This window comes from Melanerpes formicivorus, unplaced genomic scaffold, assembly GCF_026170545.1.
Source record: "Melanerpes formicivorus ecotype bairdi unplaced genomic scaffold, bMelFor1.0.p_v2 SCAF_29, whole genome shotgun sequence".
Lineage (NCBI taxonomy): Eukaryota > Metazoa > Chordata > Aves > Piciformes > Picidae > Melanerpes > Melanerpes formicivorus.
The window spans coordinates 7,572,730-7,590,260 of NW_027142381.1; the positions used below are offsets into that span (position 1 = coordinate 7,572,730).

General features: G+C 44.2%; 1 protein-coding gene and 1 long non-coding RNA gene across 12 annotated transcripts in view; one reads left to right on the top strand and one right to left on the bottom strand.

Moving 5' to 3' along the window:
* The window catches only part of BCAS3 (BCAS3 microtubule associated cell migration factor), a 383,738-nt gene that overhangs the window by 155,562 nt on the left and 210,645 nt on the right, over positions 1-17,531 (bottom strand). The window contains exon 24 of one of the 11 annotated variants that reach the window (XM_068154853.1): positions 4,800-4,964. The exons of the other annotated variants lie outside the window; for them this stretch is intronic. Coding sequence (XP_068010954.1) covers positions 4,897-4,964 — 68 coding nt within the window. The 3' untranslated portion in view covers positions 4,800-4,896. Of the gene's footprint in view, positions 1-4,799; positions 4,965-17,531 lie in introns of those variants that run through there. 11 annotated transcript variants of the gene reach the window in all.
* LOC137449472 (uncharacterized) overlaps positions 7,188-17,531 on the top strand; it is a 12,715-nt gene continuing 2,371 nt past the window's right edge. The window contains exon 1 of the long non-coding RNA XR_010989397.1: positions 7,188-7,408. This is a non-coding gene — a long non-coding RNA (uncharacterized lncRNA). The remainder of the gene's footprint in view (positions 7,409-17,531) is intronic.

Sequence of the window (17,531 nt, forward strand, 5' to 3'; positions counted from 1 at the left end):
CTTGACTGCAGGTCACTAATCCACGGTGGAAAGCCCAATTTGGAGCATCCCCTCAGAATAAAAAAGGGAGGGGGGAAAAAAAAATGTCTATTTTCCTACTTTCATGTATTATGCAAATGTAATATCTATAAATAATGTGGCTTTGTGCCTTTGATAAGTGCTATCTAGCACGGAGCAGCCTGTGAATTTAATTCTTCTCTTCAGACTCTCATACTGCACACATCTTGATGGGTGAGGAAGAGAGCCAGCGGAGAGGCAGGCTGCAAGTTTTGTTTACGCATCCGATTCTCAACATCCAAATAACAGGACTGTGGGAATTTAAAGGCAGCTTTAGGACAACTTTCTGGAGGGCAATTCAGAAAATCCATGATTCTGGATGAAAAAAAAAGCAAAGCTTTTGAGCAGGGTTGTGGGGGGGGGGTGGGGAGAAAGCTTAGTGGAACAGACTGAGGGTTGAGAGAAACTTGTATAAATTATCTATGTCAGATAAATTGTGTATTAAAATGTTACTTTAAAGGATTATTTTAGTTTGCTTCGAGATGAACATCTTACTATTATTTTACATAATTCAAAGCTCCTTCCCATTAAAATTCATTAGATCTGTGTATTCAAATTCCTCTAGGTATCTCTGGGAACACTAAGCTAATGTGTTTAACTGCAACTGTAGATTTCCAGCCTCTTTAAAGGGTTCTAAACAGAGAGGATTTGGACGCTGCGGCAGAAGCTGCCTGGCAGAGCTCCTGGGGAAACACCGTTGTGTCAAACGCATGGAAAAGATGGGGAGAGAGGGAACTGCAAACAGGTACATGAACTTCCAGAGAGCAGAGTGGGGAAGGGATGCTCAGGACTCTACATGATTCCAAACACTGTGTAACTTGTAAATACAGGGAACATTAATGGGAACAGTTTTGTCTCTTTTAGCAGCGCTGATGGATTTCATTACTGTGCCGTAAGGACTTGAAACAGATAGGTGAAGCCTTGCACTCCTTTTATTACTCTCTGTGTGTGTTATGAATTTTTAAACCCCTTAAAGGTTCCAGAAAACACAGTATATAAAGTATATAATAAAAATTTACTTTGCCTTTAGATCATTAAAAGTAAAAGCTGCTGTAAAAAGCAAGGAGGTGAAAGATCCTTGGGGAATACTCCTTTCCCTTCAAGCCTTGCAACATGTATGCTCTGAATAAAGAAGCCTAACAAGCCACACCATCCCTTGCAAACACATCAGCCAAGGGGTTTTGAGCAACCAGCACCACTTGTGTGTTTTCTCTCTCAGAGCTCATTTGGAAACACCTTCAGGGCAACTGTTCCGAGGGCTGCACTTTCTCAAAAGCAGGTCCCTCCAAGGTGTCAGGCTGCACACCCGAACAACTCACCACTTCTGCAAAGCCCCAGTTTGGGTTCTTGACAGCCTGGCTTTGCACATGCCTCAAAAACTCGACAGAAGTGGAAAACTTTTTTTGCATATGAATTAAAAACTTCACTTTTTGGTGTTTTGGTTTTTTTTTATTTGATGAAAAGCCTCTGTCTTATCAGCTCCCAGCTCAGGCTTCAGTCACTGCCCCTGCCCATCCTTTGCAGTTTGTGACATGTTGGATTAGTCCAACTCTGCTCCTGCTGAAGACAATGGAAAACTCTCCCACTGCTTCCAGGCAGAAGGGAGTTAAATTCTAAATGAATGACTTGACTTTGGTGCAAAGATCAAAAATCCCCTAACAACATATAGACACAGACAGAAAATGATTCAATCAGCACAGACAGAAAAATGACTTAAAAAACATAGCCACAGACACAAAATGACACAAAGACTTACCTACCCTCCCCAAAACCTCCCAAGCTCAAACCCTAGAAAGTATCTTACAGGCAAATCATTTGAGATTCAGAAGTTTTCCCCTGGTCTGTAGGAGCTGAGGCCCCACTCCATAGAGGGCTGCACTATTTGCTGCTAAACTTAGGTTAATAGCCGATGACCCTTTCCATTCTTAACCTCCAGCACTGACCTCCTGACCTACCCCCAGTGATGGTGTTTATAAGCATGTTGCCACTGGTGTAAATAAAAAGGGAACACAGTGTGCTGAAATTGTTACTGGTGATGACAACTGACACACATTTTACACTGCCAGTGGGCAAAACCATCAATAAATAACTCCAAATCTGTTGTTAATGTGTTTAGAGCTTCTTGCAATGGTCGTGTCATTTTGGCTGGCTTTCCTCTTCTCCTCTGCATGGATCTTTGTGGGACAAACAAAACATTTCCAATAAGGCAGGCAGACAAAACCAAAGCAGTCTGTGGAGAAGGTTTACCATTAGTGTTAGAGTGCAGCTGGATTTTCTACCTTCCAAGGCATTCCTCCAGCTAGGAAAAAAGCATGAAAACATGGTGCCCCATAGATCAAGCAGAGAGGTTCACTTCCTAAAACTTTCCAAGCAGGGGGAGAAAAAAGAAAGGAAGGCACATGGCTGATGATGGAAACACAGGGTGGGAAGTTCTGTGAAAATCCTTGTTCTCCACGCAGCCCACAAGAGGCCAACCCCAGCAAAAATTTTAAAGGCCCCTATAGAAATGCTTCACATGAAAGGAAGACAGAAGACCAGAGCCTAACTCTCACCCACTTCCCTCTATTTTGAAATGATGGTGGAGGATTTGGTTTGGTTGGTTGTTGTGGTGGTGTTTGGTTGTGGTTTGGTTGGTTGTTTTTAATTCAATAATTTATTTCTAAGGTGTTTTTTAATCTTTTCATTGTAAATTCAATTTTGATCCAGACTAATGTTATAAAGTGATAGTTAATATACAATATAAACCCAAACTATGTAATTCTATCTGATACAACCTCCCATGCATCACACCACAGGTCTCTGTGTTGGATATTTGTCTTGTACTGAAGATACTGCAAGTGCAAACATACTTTTTATTCATTTATGGGAAGTATTTCCAATTAAAAACTAGGCAGAGGAGAAATCTTTCTGTGACTCCTTTTAGTGGGAGCCCCAGGACATTAGGACGGTGTGGTGACAGCGTGGTGTGGGCTGCCACAGCTAGACAAGAGGCACAGTGCCTGTCACACAGCTCCTCTCTGCTGCCCCAGGAGCAGACTCCTCCATCCCCAATCCCTGTCTGTTCTCAGCCAATGGCTCTGATAAAAACACAAAGGAGCACAAAAGGGAAGCCACCAGCCCAAACTTTCAGACGGCTTTGAACATTTCTGAGCTGAAACACTCTATTCTCTTCCTCTAATCACCTAAAACAACTTGTTCAAGAGGCTGTAGGAGATACTGCTGCAAAGGTCAACTCCGCCAACAGCACAAAACCCCGAACCACACCACAGAGAACAGCAGACTCCTGATTGATCAGGAAATGCAGAAAAGAGTAATATCAAAGTATAAGTACTTCTGGAAGTCCTTTTTTTTTTTGTCAGCTATATTCTGCTTCTCTCAACTTAACACAGACAATTTCCCATTGCAATGCTGAAAACGGAGGAAATCTGCTGCTCGCTGCCGCTACTATCCGACGAGACAAAAGCTACAACGAGCCTGGTTTTAAAGTGCACAAAGTTCTCAAAGTGATCATGGTAGATGTAACAGCCTATATAAAATGTGATCAAATAAGAGCCATCTATCTTTCTCACCAAGAAAAAAAAAGAGGAAGAAAAATTAGATTATGTATAATTGCAAAAATCTAATTTACATTCTCCCACCCCCAGTTCCAACTTCAATTTCCACGTTTAGGAAACACTCCCTGCTCCAAAACTCTCTGTGTGTAAAAAAACCAACAATAATGCTTTGACATGTTTCTAACTGATTTGTTTTACCCTATCAGAAGGCTAAAAGTCATTTGCAAAAGAAAGAAGGAAAGAAAGAAAATATTTCTGTCTTGCACACATCTCTCATTTGCCCATCTTAATTCAATTAAAGGAAGTAAGGCTGCTGTGACCGATGAATGAACCATATTTTAACTGAGGACATTTCTGTGCAAACTGGAATACACCAACCACTAATTCTCAGCCAGTTACTTCCGATCTGCAACTTTTACTTTGAAAGGTCATGGCATGGTCACTGAAAAGGCAGAGGATATGAAAGGCTGGCAAGCGGGTTGGAATGGTGCAAAACCAGAGGCCGGCACCAAAGGCAAAAGGTTCTTTAAGCTCAAATGCGATTTATATGCAAACATTCTGGGTTTGTTCCTAGCTGTCAGCGTGGCTGGGAGTTAAAACTCTAAAGGAACCCCTGTCCCTGCACTGTGCACTGGGTTTCTACTGCTTGGAAGGACAGGAAAGAAAAATACCTTTTTTTTATTATTATTAGCTCTATAACTTACACATTGGTGGAAATTGGTAACTTGGGACACTAAAAATCTCACTTCTCTGCACCTTGGTGGATTAAAGAAACACGTACAGAAACACTGCCAGCCCTTCAGCGCTGGGCTGAGGGTTGGACTGGATGATCTTTGAGGGCTCCCAACCAGACACATCCTGTGCTTCTTTGCACAAAGGTGTGAAGTAGGTGGCGTGCTCCATATGGGGTCTGTGTGTGCTTCATACATCCATACTCATCTGTAAAAACAGTTTCTTATATGAACTCTCACTTTATATATCCAGGTTGTAAATCTATCCCATTGTAAAGACAATTTTTTGCTGTAAACTCATATTTGAGCAGCATGACCCTCACACCTGAGCTGCAGCCTCTTCACTGGCCTGCAACGCCCTGGAATATTGGTGCACATTTAAATGCAGCCAAGAAGGTTAAAGGGGGACAGAAAGCAAGAATCTTCAGCTTCAATACTTAAGTTAAACACACTTTATTATTTTCCAAGGATCTACAGGAGGTGGTACCTCATTTACACATCAAGAACCACCTTGTACACGTCAAGAAAGTTGAAGAGAAGGAGGGTATTTGTTTCTACGTCAAGTAGAAAAGTTCTCCATCCTCATCCTCTCCCCAGACATGGGCACTGTGCTGCTCCTGCACTGCAAGGGGAGAGGAGAAGACAGAAAATAAAAATCCTTCAAGTATACTGAAGCAGATTGGATTAGTTTCATCCAAATGAGCAGGAGAAGCACGGCACAGGGGTGAGTTCAGTGGTGGGGAGCCCTGGGTAGCATCAACACTTGCTGTGAAGTACTGTTAGACAAAGACAACGTTTCAGGGAGAAATATGCACTAGCATATTTGCAGGGTGGTCCCCTTAGCACCTTGTGGATGCTTCTCTTGACCTCCTTGCTTGACAAGAGAGGTAAGACAGTGCACAACAGAGCAGAGGATGTTACAGTAAAGACACTTTTAAGGGAAGGCTTGCTGACAGCATGCTGAAATGAGGATAAACACATGCCTACTGTTTCAAAACAGCAGTGAAGGCTGAACTTTTATTAAATAAGCACAGCAAACAAGCTAGCTAAAGCCCACGGGCAAGAGGCTCTGTCACCAGAGAGGTGAGGATGATGAGCTGTGTCCTTGACCAACTGGATGTGAAGTCCTTCCTGAATCAAACAGTACCACTGAGAAGTATAAGTCTGAATTTCCACTGAAGAACAAAGCACAGTGGGACACGTCCATGACAAATGATAGAAGGATGAGAAGAACTAAGTGTGCTTTCTCTCACCACTTAGGTGGTCACTGTTGCCTTCAAGCTCCCTGAAGATCCTTAACAGCTAAACCCTGCTACAAACAGAATACCAACCTGAACAACTTCACTTCAGAAGCACAAATTAGGGTTTAGAGAACTTGCTTTTGTTTTGTAAGCCAACACGTTGCCAGAAGACCTTCCCTGAACTGGTGCACGCTGCTGAGACAGAAGCCATTTCTGAGCAGCCACCAGAGAGAGCACAGAGAAGACCAAGTGGAAGATGCACACTACCACTCTGCTCCTGCTTTTCAGACACCTGTCCCTTTAGCAAGTACCTGGGGTAAAAGGGAATGGAATAAATTTTAATGAGGATGGTGTCCCTTGTTTGTTCAAAACCCTGGACAGGTTTTAGATCTTACATTTTAACAACCAGGTACAACCTGAGTCACTTCAGACAACCTCCCAACTTGCGTCTCACCACACTGACCACCATTTCTCATTGGAGCTATGCTTGGGTCCAGCCCTGACCTCCACCACTTTACCACCTGTGCTGTCCTGCTCCCTGGCCAGAGGTCACCTTGATGGTCTTCAAAGCTGGACACACCACACCTCCACGCTACAAAGAGGGTCTCCTGCCAAACAGCCCAGCAACAGACTCCTGGTTAAGTTTTGGCATCTAAGAGAGAAAATGTTAATAGCACCAAGTGCCAAGGCTATTTTCCAGCAACACATGATGGTGATAGAGGGGACAGAATCAAATCAGTTTTGTGGCTAGCCAGAAGGACAAACACTGTTTTAAACTGTAGTGGGACCCAGCATGAATTGAAGCAACCAAATTCTGACCACTCTTGCTGAGCATCACCAGGTTAACCAAACCTGCAGCACTGCTACTGGAAAGCTCAAACAACTCCTCCCCACTACCTGTAGAGTGAGAATTACTCCTGATGAGTAAGGCAAACAGAAGGTTGCTACTTGTCCTGCCTGGTGTCATAAATAAAGAACATCCAGCTTGTATGATGAGTAAGAATTATTCCCATTTGTGAGTTTTTTCCTGGAGTGAGAGCAAACTCCACTAAATATTCCTGTCTGCCTCCATGTGCTCAAAGAGCCCAGAGCACATAAATCTGTAGTGATATTGCTCTTGGAAGGACCAAGAGATATCCATTGATTCCCACATACTATGTGCACTACCTGTAGATAATCACACTCTTCTGGAGCAAGCACTGCTGGTCACGTTGGGGAAGCCACCTTCCCACCTCCAGCAGCAGCATGAGGAGGGCATGGTGGAAGGTAAGCTGTCCTGTCACAGAGGGGACTGCCACCGCCCAGCTCCTTCAGTGCTGCTGTGTTAATGACCTCGCAGCAGCAGACAGATCCAGTCCTTCTGCTTTTCTTTCTCACTGAATGATTTCCCTAAAGCTAAAGCTGGGCAAAATGCCACTAATGCTGCCGTAAAACTCCCGCTGCGTTAGGAGGGAGGCAGGCGACTGAGGGTTAGGAGGTAATCAAGCTTACAGATTAAGGCTCACTAAAGCTACAAGATCAGCACAGCTCGGGGTGTTTATTAACTCTTTGAAAACCAAGACGTATGACTTGGGATCACACTGATGGGAAGGATGTTTCCTAACGAGACCTGACAGCTGAACTATTTTGCAAGACTAATTCTCATTTGTGCAAAGCTAGGAGTCCACAAGAAACACTCTGTAACCCCATGGGGATCAGTTTCGTTAGAAAACGTTCTTCAAACCGTGAGACTGCACCAGCAAAAAACCCTCCCAAGACCCAGGGAGAAGTCACATTTGCTCCTTATTCTTCCTTTCTGAAGCCTTGCATATGAACTTAAACAAAGGTAAGCTGACAGTGAGTTGACCACACTCCTACCCCCTCGGTGCCTTACAGCTCTGACCTGGGAATCATTTTCCTTCCTTCTCGGCAGCGCAGAACGGGTTAAATTTCTGAATATAAAACGAGGCTGCTGCAATCTGGGCGCTTTTTTGTTTTGTTGTGTTTGCAACACAAAGCAAAATATACTCTACAGATGCTTGATTAAAATGCAACAGCTGTTTATGGCGGTGCATTTTCCGCTAATTTACTGGGGCAGATTTTTTCGAGGAGCCTTGTTTTATTGCATCTTCATTTGCATAAACATTCATACACCCGAGCTGTCTGTCCACTTGTCCCTGTCTGGGCTCATATTTAAGCTTGAAACTTGAAGTTAACCAAACCATCCACTCCCCCCAAAGCTCAAAAAAAAAAGAAGAGTTTTGAGAGTAAGTGTTCCACACCTCTGCCCCAGGATCTAACCTGCACTTTGGACTTGTTTCACTTCTCAATCCAAAATAGTTCCATTTTGGGCACCCTACCCAACTGGCATTTAATCTGCTCCTCACATCTGTCTGGTTAGGCTTGGTGCCTCTTTTTTTTTTCCCCCCCCCTCCCTTTTTTTTGTTATGTTATTATTTGCCTTTTGTTTATTTGATCTATTACATTCCTTAAGCTTGATGACTAATCCAAATTATTAGCAAATACAAAAGGGTTTATGTAAATTATTGTGATGAACAAAAACAAATCACAATTATAACGTTGTTAAGTGAATTAAACCAACAATGGCTGCAGCTTCCCTATCATGGATTGAGGGGGATGAATTTGAACTTTATTGACAGTAGCAGCAGAAAGCCTTAATCACTAAGCACCAGTACAGTCTGGTTTTCAGAGGGTAATGACCCAGCTATATATTCATAACAAGGGTCTCATTCATCATAATTCATATTAAAAACCAACTCTTGCAAAACTAATGGAGGGAATGTGTGAAAAGTGATTGGATGGCTAAAACTGTGCGGGGCTGGAAAAGCTTTAATTGATTTTATTGTGCTGTGTCTAAGCCTCCTTTGCCCAGTACATCAGATCTCTATCTAACTGCATTTCAATTGATTTTCACTGATAGGCTTCTTTCTTATGTCTAGGGCTTAAGTACTAAACTAATAAAAGGATAAAAGACTTTGTAATACAGATTTTGAGAATCATGTGCACGCACGACGTCGATGGAAGGAAACTGTGTGCTGTGTGCTTGTCCTACCGAAGTGCCCACAGTAACCAACTGGAATATACAGATATGCAACCAATGACAAGAAGATTACTAAGGGAGGAGGTAGAAGAGAAAGGGGTGGGGGGAGAAATTAAGGAAGAAAAGTCCCTTGGCTAAAACCAGCTTGATTGTAAGCAGACCTGACTTCAATGGAGTTGTTACCTGCTCACATTAGGGGTGATTTTGACTGCTATCTCCACCTTGATTGAAGGAGATGATAATTCATGTCAGATGTGAGTTGATTCTCCAAAATATTTACTAATGAATCACACAAAGTCTGATAGGAGAATGTAACATACATGTCCTGATGAAATGGAAGCAAAATGAACTGGTTTTGAATGATCATATTCTTACCTTAACTTTTTAAAGCATCTAACCTGTGGCAATAACATGACAGAGACAGAACTCACTTTAATGCAGTTGTGCCTGTAGAGCAGAGTTCAGATAACAGTTTGTTCAAGCTCTAGAACATTCCTGAACTGGGCAGAATCATAGAATGATTTGGGTTGGAAGAGACCTCTAAAGGTTGCTGCAGTCAGCAAGGACATCCTCTGCTAGATCAGGTTGCTCAGAGCCTTGTCGAGTCTGACCTTGAGTATCTCCAGGGATGGGGCCTCAGCTGCCTCCCTGGGCAACCTGTTGCAGTGTTCCCCCACCTTCATGGTGCAGAACTTGTTCCTAACATCCAATCTAAATCTCCCCTTCTCTAATTTCAAACCACTGCCCTTTGTCATACCACTACAGGCCTTTAGAAACAGTCCCTCTGCAGCCTTCTTGTAACCCTGGTCAGGTGCTGGAAGGCTGCCATTAGTTCTCCCTGGACCTTTCTCTTCTCCTGGTTGATGAAAGTGAAAAAGGTGCTTGCTGCAGATGAAAATGAGATAGCTCAGTTTGAAGAGCTGTTATAAAAGGAACAGGTTCATAGAATGTCTTAGGTTGGAAGGGACCTTAGAGATGTTAAATACAAATATCCAAATAGAGGGGGAAGCCCCTACAGTTTTGGAAGGGAACTTGCTGGAATGAGTCCAGAGAAGGGCAACGAAGTTGGTGAGGGGTTTGGAACACAAGAACTATGAGGAGAGGGTGAGGGAGCTGGGGTTGCTCAGCCTGGAGAGGAGGAGACTCAGGGGTGACCTTATTGCTATCTACAACTCCCTGAAGGGAGGTTGTAGACAGGCACATAGTGGTCGCTTCTTCCAGGCAGCTAGCACCAGAACAAGAGGACACAGTCTCGGGCTGCACCAGGGGAGGTTTAGGTTGGATGTTAGGAAGAAGTTCTATACAGAGAGTGATTGCCTATTGGAATGGTCTGCCTGGGGAGGTGGTGGAGTCACCACCACTGGAGGTGTTCAGGAGGAGACTTGATAGGGTGCTTGGCTTAGTTGATTAGGTGGGTTGGATTGGTTGATGGGTTGGACGTGATGACCTTGAAGGTCTCTTCCAACCTGGTTTATTCTATTCTATTCTATCTTCCAAAAGCCAGTTTCCCACTTTCTTTCCTTCTCCACACCCCAACCACCACTCTCTAACACCGCTGCAGGCCACACTATCTGCCAGTCAGCTGGTTTGGAACATCTGTATCACAAATGAGAGCGCGGAAGAGCTGTTCTGCTTTTGTGTTCCTTTCTGAGGCTCGGTGTTGATAATCTCCAAAGCACACCCATGATTCTTTAAATTAAACATCAGAATCTTGTCTCACAGTACAGTTAGGTTATCCATGTGTAAGAGCCCAAGCCAAGTAATTACACATCCGCTCAAAGGATTAGACACATAAGATTTCTTTAAATTTTTAATAAAACTGCACAGCTGTTGCAAGGGGAAAAAAAAAAACCCCAAACAACAACCCAACAAACCAACCAACAAACCACCAACCTCTTTTGTTCTAGATATTTTGTTTTGAAACCATTAAGCTCAAAGTGATTCACAGCTATGCTTGGAGAGAAGTACTTGCGAGCTATTTCTGTTAGGCACTTTTGTGTGTTTGGCTGCTTTTGATTTCCCCCCCCTTAAAGTAGGTTTAATATCGCTTTAACCTCGTGGCAACAGATTGGAGCCAGGAATAACCTAGAGGAAAGGTAGTTGGTCAAGTTTTAAAGGACATTCTCTCTGCTTTTTACCAGCACACCTGCAAGCGTAGCTTGCTTTACAAGATCGCCACTTCAAGTGCACGTTGGCTGGAGCACGTAAAACTGTGCTACATTTGGGTCTGTGAAGTTAGCCTGTGGGACAAGCAGAAAGCAGTGGTTTGGAACCAGAGCAGGGTAGATTTAGATTGGATGTCAGGAAAAAGTTCTTTACTATGGAGCAGGTTGCCCAGAGAAGTTGTGGGAGCCTGATCCCTTGAAGCGTTCAAGATCAGACTGAATGAGGCTTTGAGCAACCTGGTCCCATGGGAGGTGTCCCTGCCCACAGCAAGGATGGGTGGAAGTAGATGATCTTAAAGGTCCCTTTCAACCCAGACCATCCTATGAAAGCTGATGTTTGAAGGACTTCCCATGATGGGACGCAACAGAGACAGCCTCTGATGTCCTGAAAGAGGATTCCAATCGCCTCGGGGCAAGAATCACAACTGCTCAAATGGTGCAGAACCAAGCAAGTGGATTCTGTCCCAGAGACTCTTCCTGCTGGTGATGGTTTAATCCAGAAAGAGGTGAGGCACTGTGTCCCTCTGCTGCCATGAAGCCACAGACTGCTGGAAGCTCATCACACCAGTGCATGACCAACTGCTGCACTGTAAGTGAGAAGCAGCAGATGTGTGCTCTTCAGAAGATAAATGAATGGCTGGAATAAAATTAGGACCTGGCACTGGTGATGTAGGTAGAGATAGGGGGAATGACATCACACAGGTGCCAGCACCCTAACACAGCCTAGCAAATCAGGGTGAACTGGAGATCTCCAGTAGACCATATTGGCTGAATGTGACCAAGAGCAAGCCTTCTAACACTGTGCTTTCAGAATTCTTAAGGGAAGAGAGGGAACAATCCTGGACAGTGATGCAAATAACAAGGATGGACTGTTGAGAAGAGAGGGAAGCTCCTGACAAACAACCAACAAAGGCAAAAGTTGTATTAGCAGAAAGTGCAGAGTCAGGAATGCAGAGGGTTGAGCGCCTGCCAGGTAGAAAGGCTGGGGTAAAAGCCCAAGGTCTCTCAGCTGCAGGCTGGTGATGGGCTGTCTTGCCTGGCTGTGCTCCAGCACACATCACAGAACACAGAATGATTGTGGTATTGAGCACAGCGGTGAGATGTCATCTCAAACAGGCACACTGATACCCATGTTCAAGATGAAAACTTCAAAGAGCTACAAAGCAGCCTAACCAGGGGAACAAACACTGGCTCAGACAAGGCACCAAGAGCAGCCAGGCCTCTGCCCATGTCAGCTTGAAGTCAGGACTAGCATATAGCCACAAGCCCTCCAGGGACATAAGCACCAGGGAAGGAAAAATTATTTAAGTCAGAGGGCAGCAGCAACAGCACAAAACCAGGAGGAGCTTGAAAGATTTGGAATCATCAAAGCAGCAAGAAGCACAGGGGCAGTGCTGGGGTGTGAAGAGGGAGGCACGTGGGATGTGCCAGGGTGCTGGCTGGGCTGGAGCCAGGCTCATCGCCCAGAGCCCTCCTGCCAGCCCGGGTTTCCAATTCAAATCTCTCACAGCACTTTGGCTTTGTATCTCAGTGTAAATTTATCACCCTAAACCCACGGCAGTGATATGCAGTATTGCTAAACAACCAGTAGGTAGGATTTGCAGGATAAACTACGGTCTGGGGGTGCACTCCCAACGAATCCAAATCTCCACAGATTCTAATGAACTGCAGCTGACCTTGATCAGTGATTCAAAGCCCAGAGCAGCTTCTACTCTCTCACACATTACTAACCTTTGCTACAACATTTATCAATTTACCTTCTTGATCTCTCAAGCAGGTCATGTTTTCTAATCAGCCACTAGCTCAAAGACCTACATCCCAATTAAATTACTGAATGAAGACATGCTGGAATGTAGGCTTCTCTTAAAGGAATTAGCACAACACACACTTAAACACTGGATTTGCCAGGGCTGAAGTGATTTTTTTTAAAGCCATTTCTGTATAATATGCAAGCTACAGAGAAATATCCTACTCAGAATCAGAACTGTTTATGCCATCCCTGAAACAATTTTCTTAGCTGTTTTCTACTTTTTTTTTTCCCTTCTGTGCATAAATACTGACCTGAGCTTTAAATCATCTATGCTGAGCCATGAGCTCCTCAGACATTAGCTTGTCTCAAACCTTAGGGTACAAAATGCTACACAGATGTTTATTATTAAGCATAAGGGTAGCATCACAGACTTAAAATTACTTGCACTTAAAGGCAGATGCTTGTTAAAACAGCCTTAAGATCTCAGCCTTACTTATTTCACCCCCTCTTTAATATACACACACACACACACACACACATATATATGCTGCACAGAAAGATGCTGTAGAAAAATAAAGTGCTAAAGGTAGAGCTGGAGGGCTTCTTGCACCCCCCCAGGCAGCAGCTCTGACAACAAGTTCCTGAGAGACCTCTTCCAAAGGGGCCCCAAAGGAGCAGGCTTTGGGCTGAAGGATTTGCGTGGCTGGCACCAGCCGCTTGCTCCCCAGCCACTGCCTCTCCTGGGTCAGCAGCACACCGTGGGGACAACCAGCCCCAACACTTCAGCCAGCCTCTGGCCTGCTTCTTGCTTTGGTCTAAAAAGCAGGTTGTGCAAAAACGGCTTTCTGCTGCTGCCTCCTCCTCCTCCTGTGCAGGGCAGCAGCAGTGTGCTGACAGCCCCTGCGTGATGTGCAGTAGCTCGGCCGCACACACACGGTAGCTCTGATACTTCCTGGATTTGATGCACATGTTGGGAAGGACTGTGCCCAGCATGTGCAAAATCACAGTCACACAGGAGAGGAAAAGGCAGAACAGGCAGTGCTGAGCCTCACAGCAGCCCAGCTGGGTTGCTAAATAAATATCCCACCACCCTGCTGCTGTTCGATTCAGCACAGCGCTGCTGCAAACACAGGTGAAGAGAAGAGAGCCTCTGGCATTTGTATGTCTCTTATATTCATGAAAAAAGAGAAATATTCATTTGCATCTCTTGCCACTTCCAGGATTGCCAACCACTAATGACAAACCCTTACAAATCCCAAATTCCCAGCACTTCCCAAACCATAGACAACTGAGTCATATTTGCAGTCACTAAGAGATGAGGGACATCAGAGCAGCACCAGTATCAGACAAAACTTAGATTCCAAAGGGGCTTCCTCTGAGTTTGTTTGTATTTACACTCCTCCTAGCTTACAGATGTCAGCACATGCTTGTTTCTACCAGGCTCAGGTCTTCCTTACAAGCCCTATGAGGAGAGGCTGAGGGAGCTGGGGTTGCTCAGCCTGGAGAAGAGGAGACTCAGGGGTGACCTTATCGCTCTCTACAACTACCTGAAGGGAGGTTGTAGACAGGCTGATGATGGTCTCTTCTCCCAGGCACCCAGTACCAGAACAAGAGGACACAGTCTCAGGCTGCACCAGGGGAGGTTCAGGTTGGATGTTAGGAAGAAGTTCTATACAGAAAGAGTGATTGTGCTATGGAATGGGCTGCCCGGGGAGGTGGTGAAGTCGCCGTCATTGAGGGTGTTCAGAAGGAGACTTGATGGGGTGCTTGGTGCCATGGGTTAGCTGTTTGGGTGGGTTGGATTGGTTGATGGGTTGGACACGATGATCTTGAAGGTCTCTTCCAACCTGGTTTGGTTTATTCTAATTCTAAAGGTTTATTCTAATTCCACAACCCCCTTCCTTTATCAAATGTTTCATAGTAACTCAGACTCAGCCAAGAAACCCAACAAGAAATGCGAAGCCATGTTTGTATTTTATGTGCCATGAAGACTTTGGATTATTTTCATGAAGATGCAGGGGGTACCAATTCTGCAGGTGCAGCCTAGCAAGAGCAGCTTTGGTACTGCTGAATCCAACCTGCCCCTGCTGTAAAATCTGCTTGATGGCTTTAAAGCCCATCTGTGCAGCACTCAGAATCCAACAGCATCACCTTTGCTGACTGCAAGCATTTTTATGATTAATTTTTAGGATAAAAATGTAAAATACACAAAAAGATAAAAATGTACTGAATTGGGATAGCAAGAGAAGCTGTGTCTACACTAAAGCTAGAGCAGGTAAGTGATAGCCTGATTTAATGACCAGGCTGTCCTCACCCTAGTGCAGTGTCCCTTCTGCCAAGCACCAAATGCATGAGTACCATTTCCACCTGTGACCCATGCAGCTACACCAGCACCACCGGTATGCAGCAGAGCAGTGGGCTCTGAGCTCCAGCAGCTGTAGGGACAGGTGCCAGCATACCCACAGGCTGACCAAGATAAAGGAACTCAGGTGAGGTGGAGGGATCTGAGATGCAAAAAAGGATGAGAACTCCTGAGTTAAGCAGATCCAGTCAGGTCAGCAAAATACCAGCTCATTCCAAGAGAGATGATGGGCACAGAGTAACATCAGCAACCAGGCCAAAAGTGAAAACAACTGCTCAAACACTCCAGTAACTTTCTATTTCTCTCTTCTAAATGCTAACACTTTATACATTCCCATGCACAAAGTATTTCTGATGTTTAAAAAAGGGAGTGTTGAACCCCAATACTCTGAGCATTAAATCTGTCAACATTTCTGGCCCCTTGTCCTATCCTGCTGCACATCTCTGGCTCATTCTGTGCATACCAGTAAAACTGCTTGTGTAATTCCCTCCCCCCTGCCCCTGCAATATTTACAGCAAAGATGGTTTGGACTTGATGATCTTAGAGGTCTTTTCCAGCCTTAATGATTCCATGATTTCCCTACAGTAATGCAAAGGCTCTGCCCAGGGTAACAGTTCAGGACCTCTCTGTCTGAGGAGTACTTTAGCAAACACAAGCCTCACAGCTACTGTATTTTGATGGCTGCTGTCACTGGAAAATAAAAACACATTGCAAAACCAGATCCAGGACATGTACAAGAAAATACCACTTGGCCCACCTTTAATTTATTTGTTGACAGAGAAGATCTATGGTGCTTAATGTAAAGTTCAATAGAAACACAGGTAATGCAGACCTCTAGAATCATAACAGCAATAAAATCAGCTCTGCATTAGCTGGCTGTTAAATGCGATTCTAAATGTATTGGTAAAAAGGAATCAAACTTGGTTATGGCTTAAGATATATTTCTAGCCTTAGAGGAGAGACCAAGCCCAAGTTCCATCCATCAGGAGAAATCAGTGCTGTTCATCTCTGCCCAGTGACTCTGCTTACAAGCGGCGTGCAGCGGCACACGGCCGGGGATGGAGGGCTGCACTCGCTGCCTGGCCACAAAGCCAGGCAAGGAAGAGCAGCAGCGACAAATATCATTGCCCACAGCAAACGTCAGCCCTCCAGATGGTTTGCTTTGCCCTTGTTTTGGGTTATTATTTGTTAAATAAAGGCATCAGCTGACGTTTGAGTCCTGAGTGGATGCTCTCAGGTTCACTATTAGTCAGAGATCTTTTATGCTGCTGCTGCTGCTCCTCCAAGCTAACGCCGTCTCAGGCAGCCACTGTGCAGCTACTTTTTATGTAGTGATTTCAAAGGGTGACAAAAATAATTCCCAGCGAACATTTAGGGTAAAAAGAAACAAAAGAAATATTTATCAGTTCCTCTGGAGGCTATTTCAGGAAGTTCATCTCAAGAAGCACAGACATTAAAGCACATGAAACACTTATTACACATATTTTCCCTAGTTACAAATCCACAAGAGCAAGAGGATTTCTTTGGGGAGAGATCCAATGTTTCTTTTTGCTTTTAGCTAACTACTGCAAAAAGTAAACTAAAAATGAAATAACTTTCCCATTTTAACATGGTTATAAGCTTCCTGCTAGGCTGTGACCTAATTGAGACTTTTGATCTCAGCTTTTTCAAAACATGTTATTCTTCAGAGTCTGTAAAACATTTTAACTACAGATCTCCTGCAAACATTACTGAGAGCTACAGGGAATAAAATAAGAGAGAAAGAAGGGGGAGGGGGGAACGACACACCCTCAGTTTATCAAAGTCAGTGGAAATACAAGGTATTAATTATGCTAAATGAAGAAATATGGGCATTTGGTTACTTTTGTGGGTCAGAAGTATTTTAATCTGGTGCTGCCAGCCAGCTGCCTCTCCCTGACCTGCGAGCATCTCTATCAGCTGCCGGATCACATCAAAGCAGCACTAAGTGAGGAAAGCAGCGACCAGCTCAGGGGCCCCGCTGTGGTACCAAGGTCACAGATTTGACTGAAACCACCACATTGTTATCAATTACAATCACTGATAAGGACATGACCTTTTTTGAGGCACATAAATGGTGTGGGGGGGGAAGGATATTCATGCGACTGCTTTCCCCCAAACTGCACTTGGCTCGCTCCGTGTGCCGGCAGGGAGAATAAAACCACACAGCAAATCCTGGTTCTCAAATGGGCACAGAGTGAAAAATATGACTCAGGGTCCACTGCTGATAAGATCCACTCAGATCACCCGAAAGCAGCTCCCTTGATTTGGTTAACTGAGGCAAATACACAACAGAGCACAATTAAAGCAGAGGGGAAATTGTGTTTCTACCCTACAGCCGGCTCTTGTGAACTTGCATCAAAGCAAACCCCAAAATGTCTTCATTATAGCAAGACCTACAGCAGAAGCACATGGAACTGAGAATAAGTAGTGTTAGACAGTAGTAAGTCACCTAGTAAAATAAATGTATATTTTCAATAAAGATTAGTCCTGCATTTTACTCCTTAAAATTCTTTGATCAAGTAATTTTGGACTATATAAAACCAGCCAGACCTCCTTAACTCTACATTCCTGAAGAGATTGATTTGCTCCCTGCAAAATGCTACAATTCCA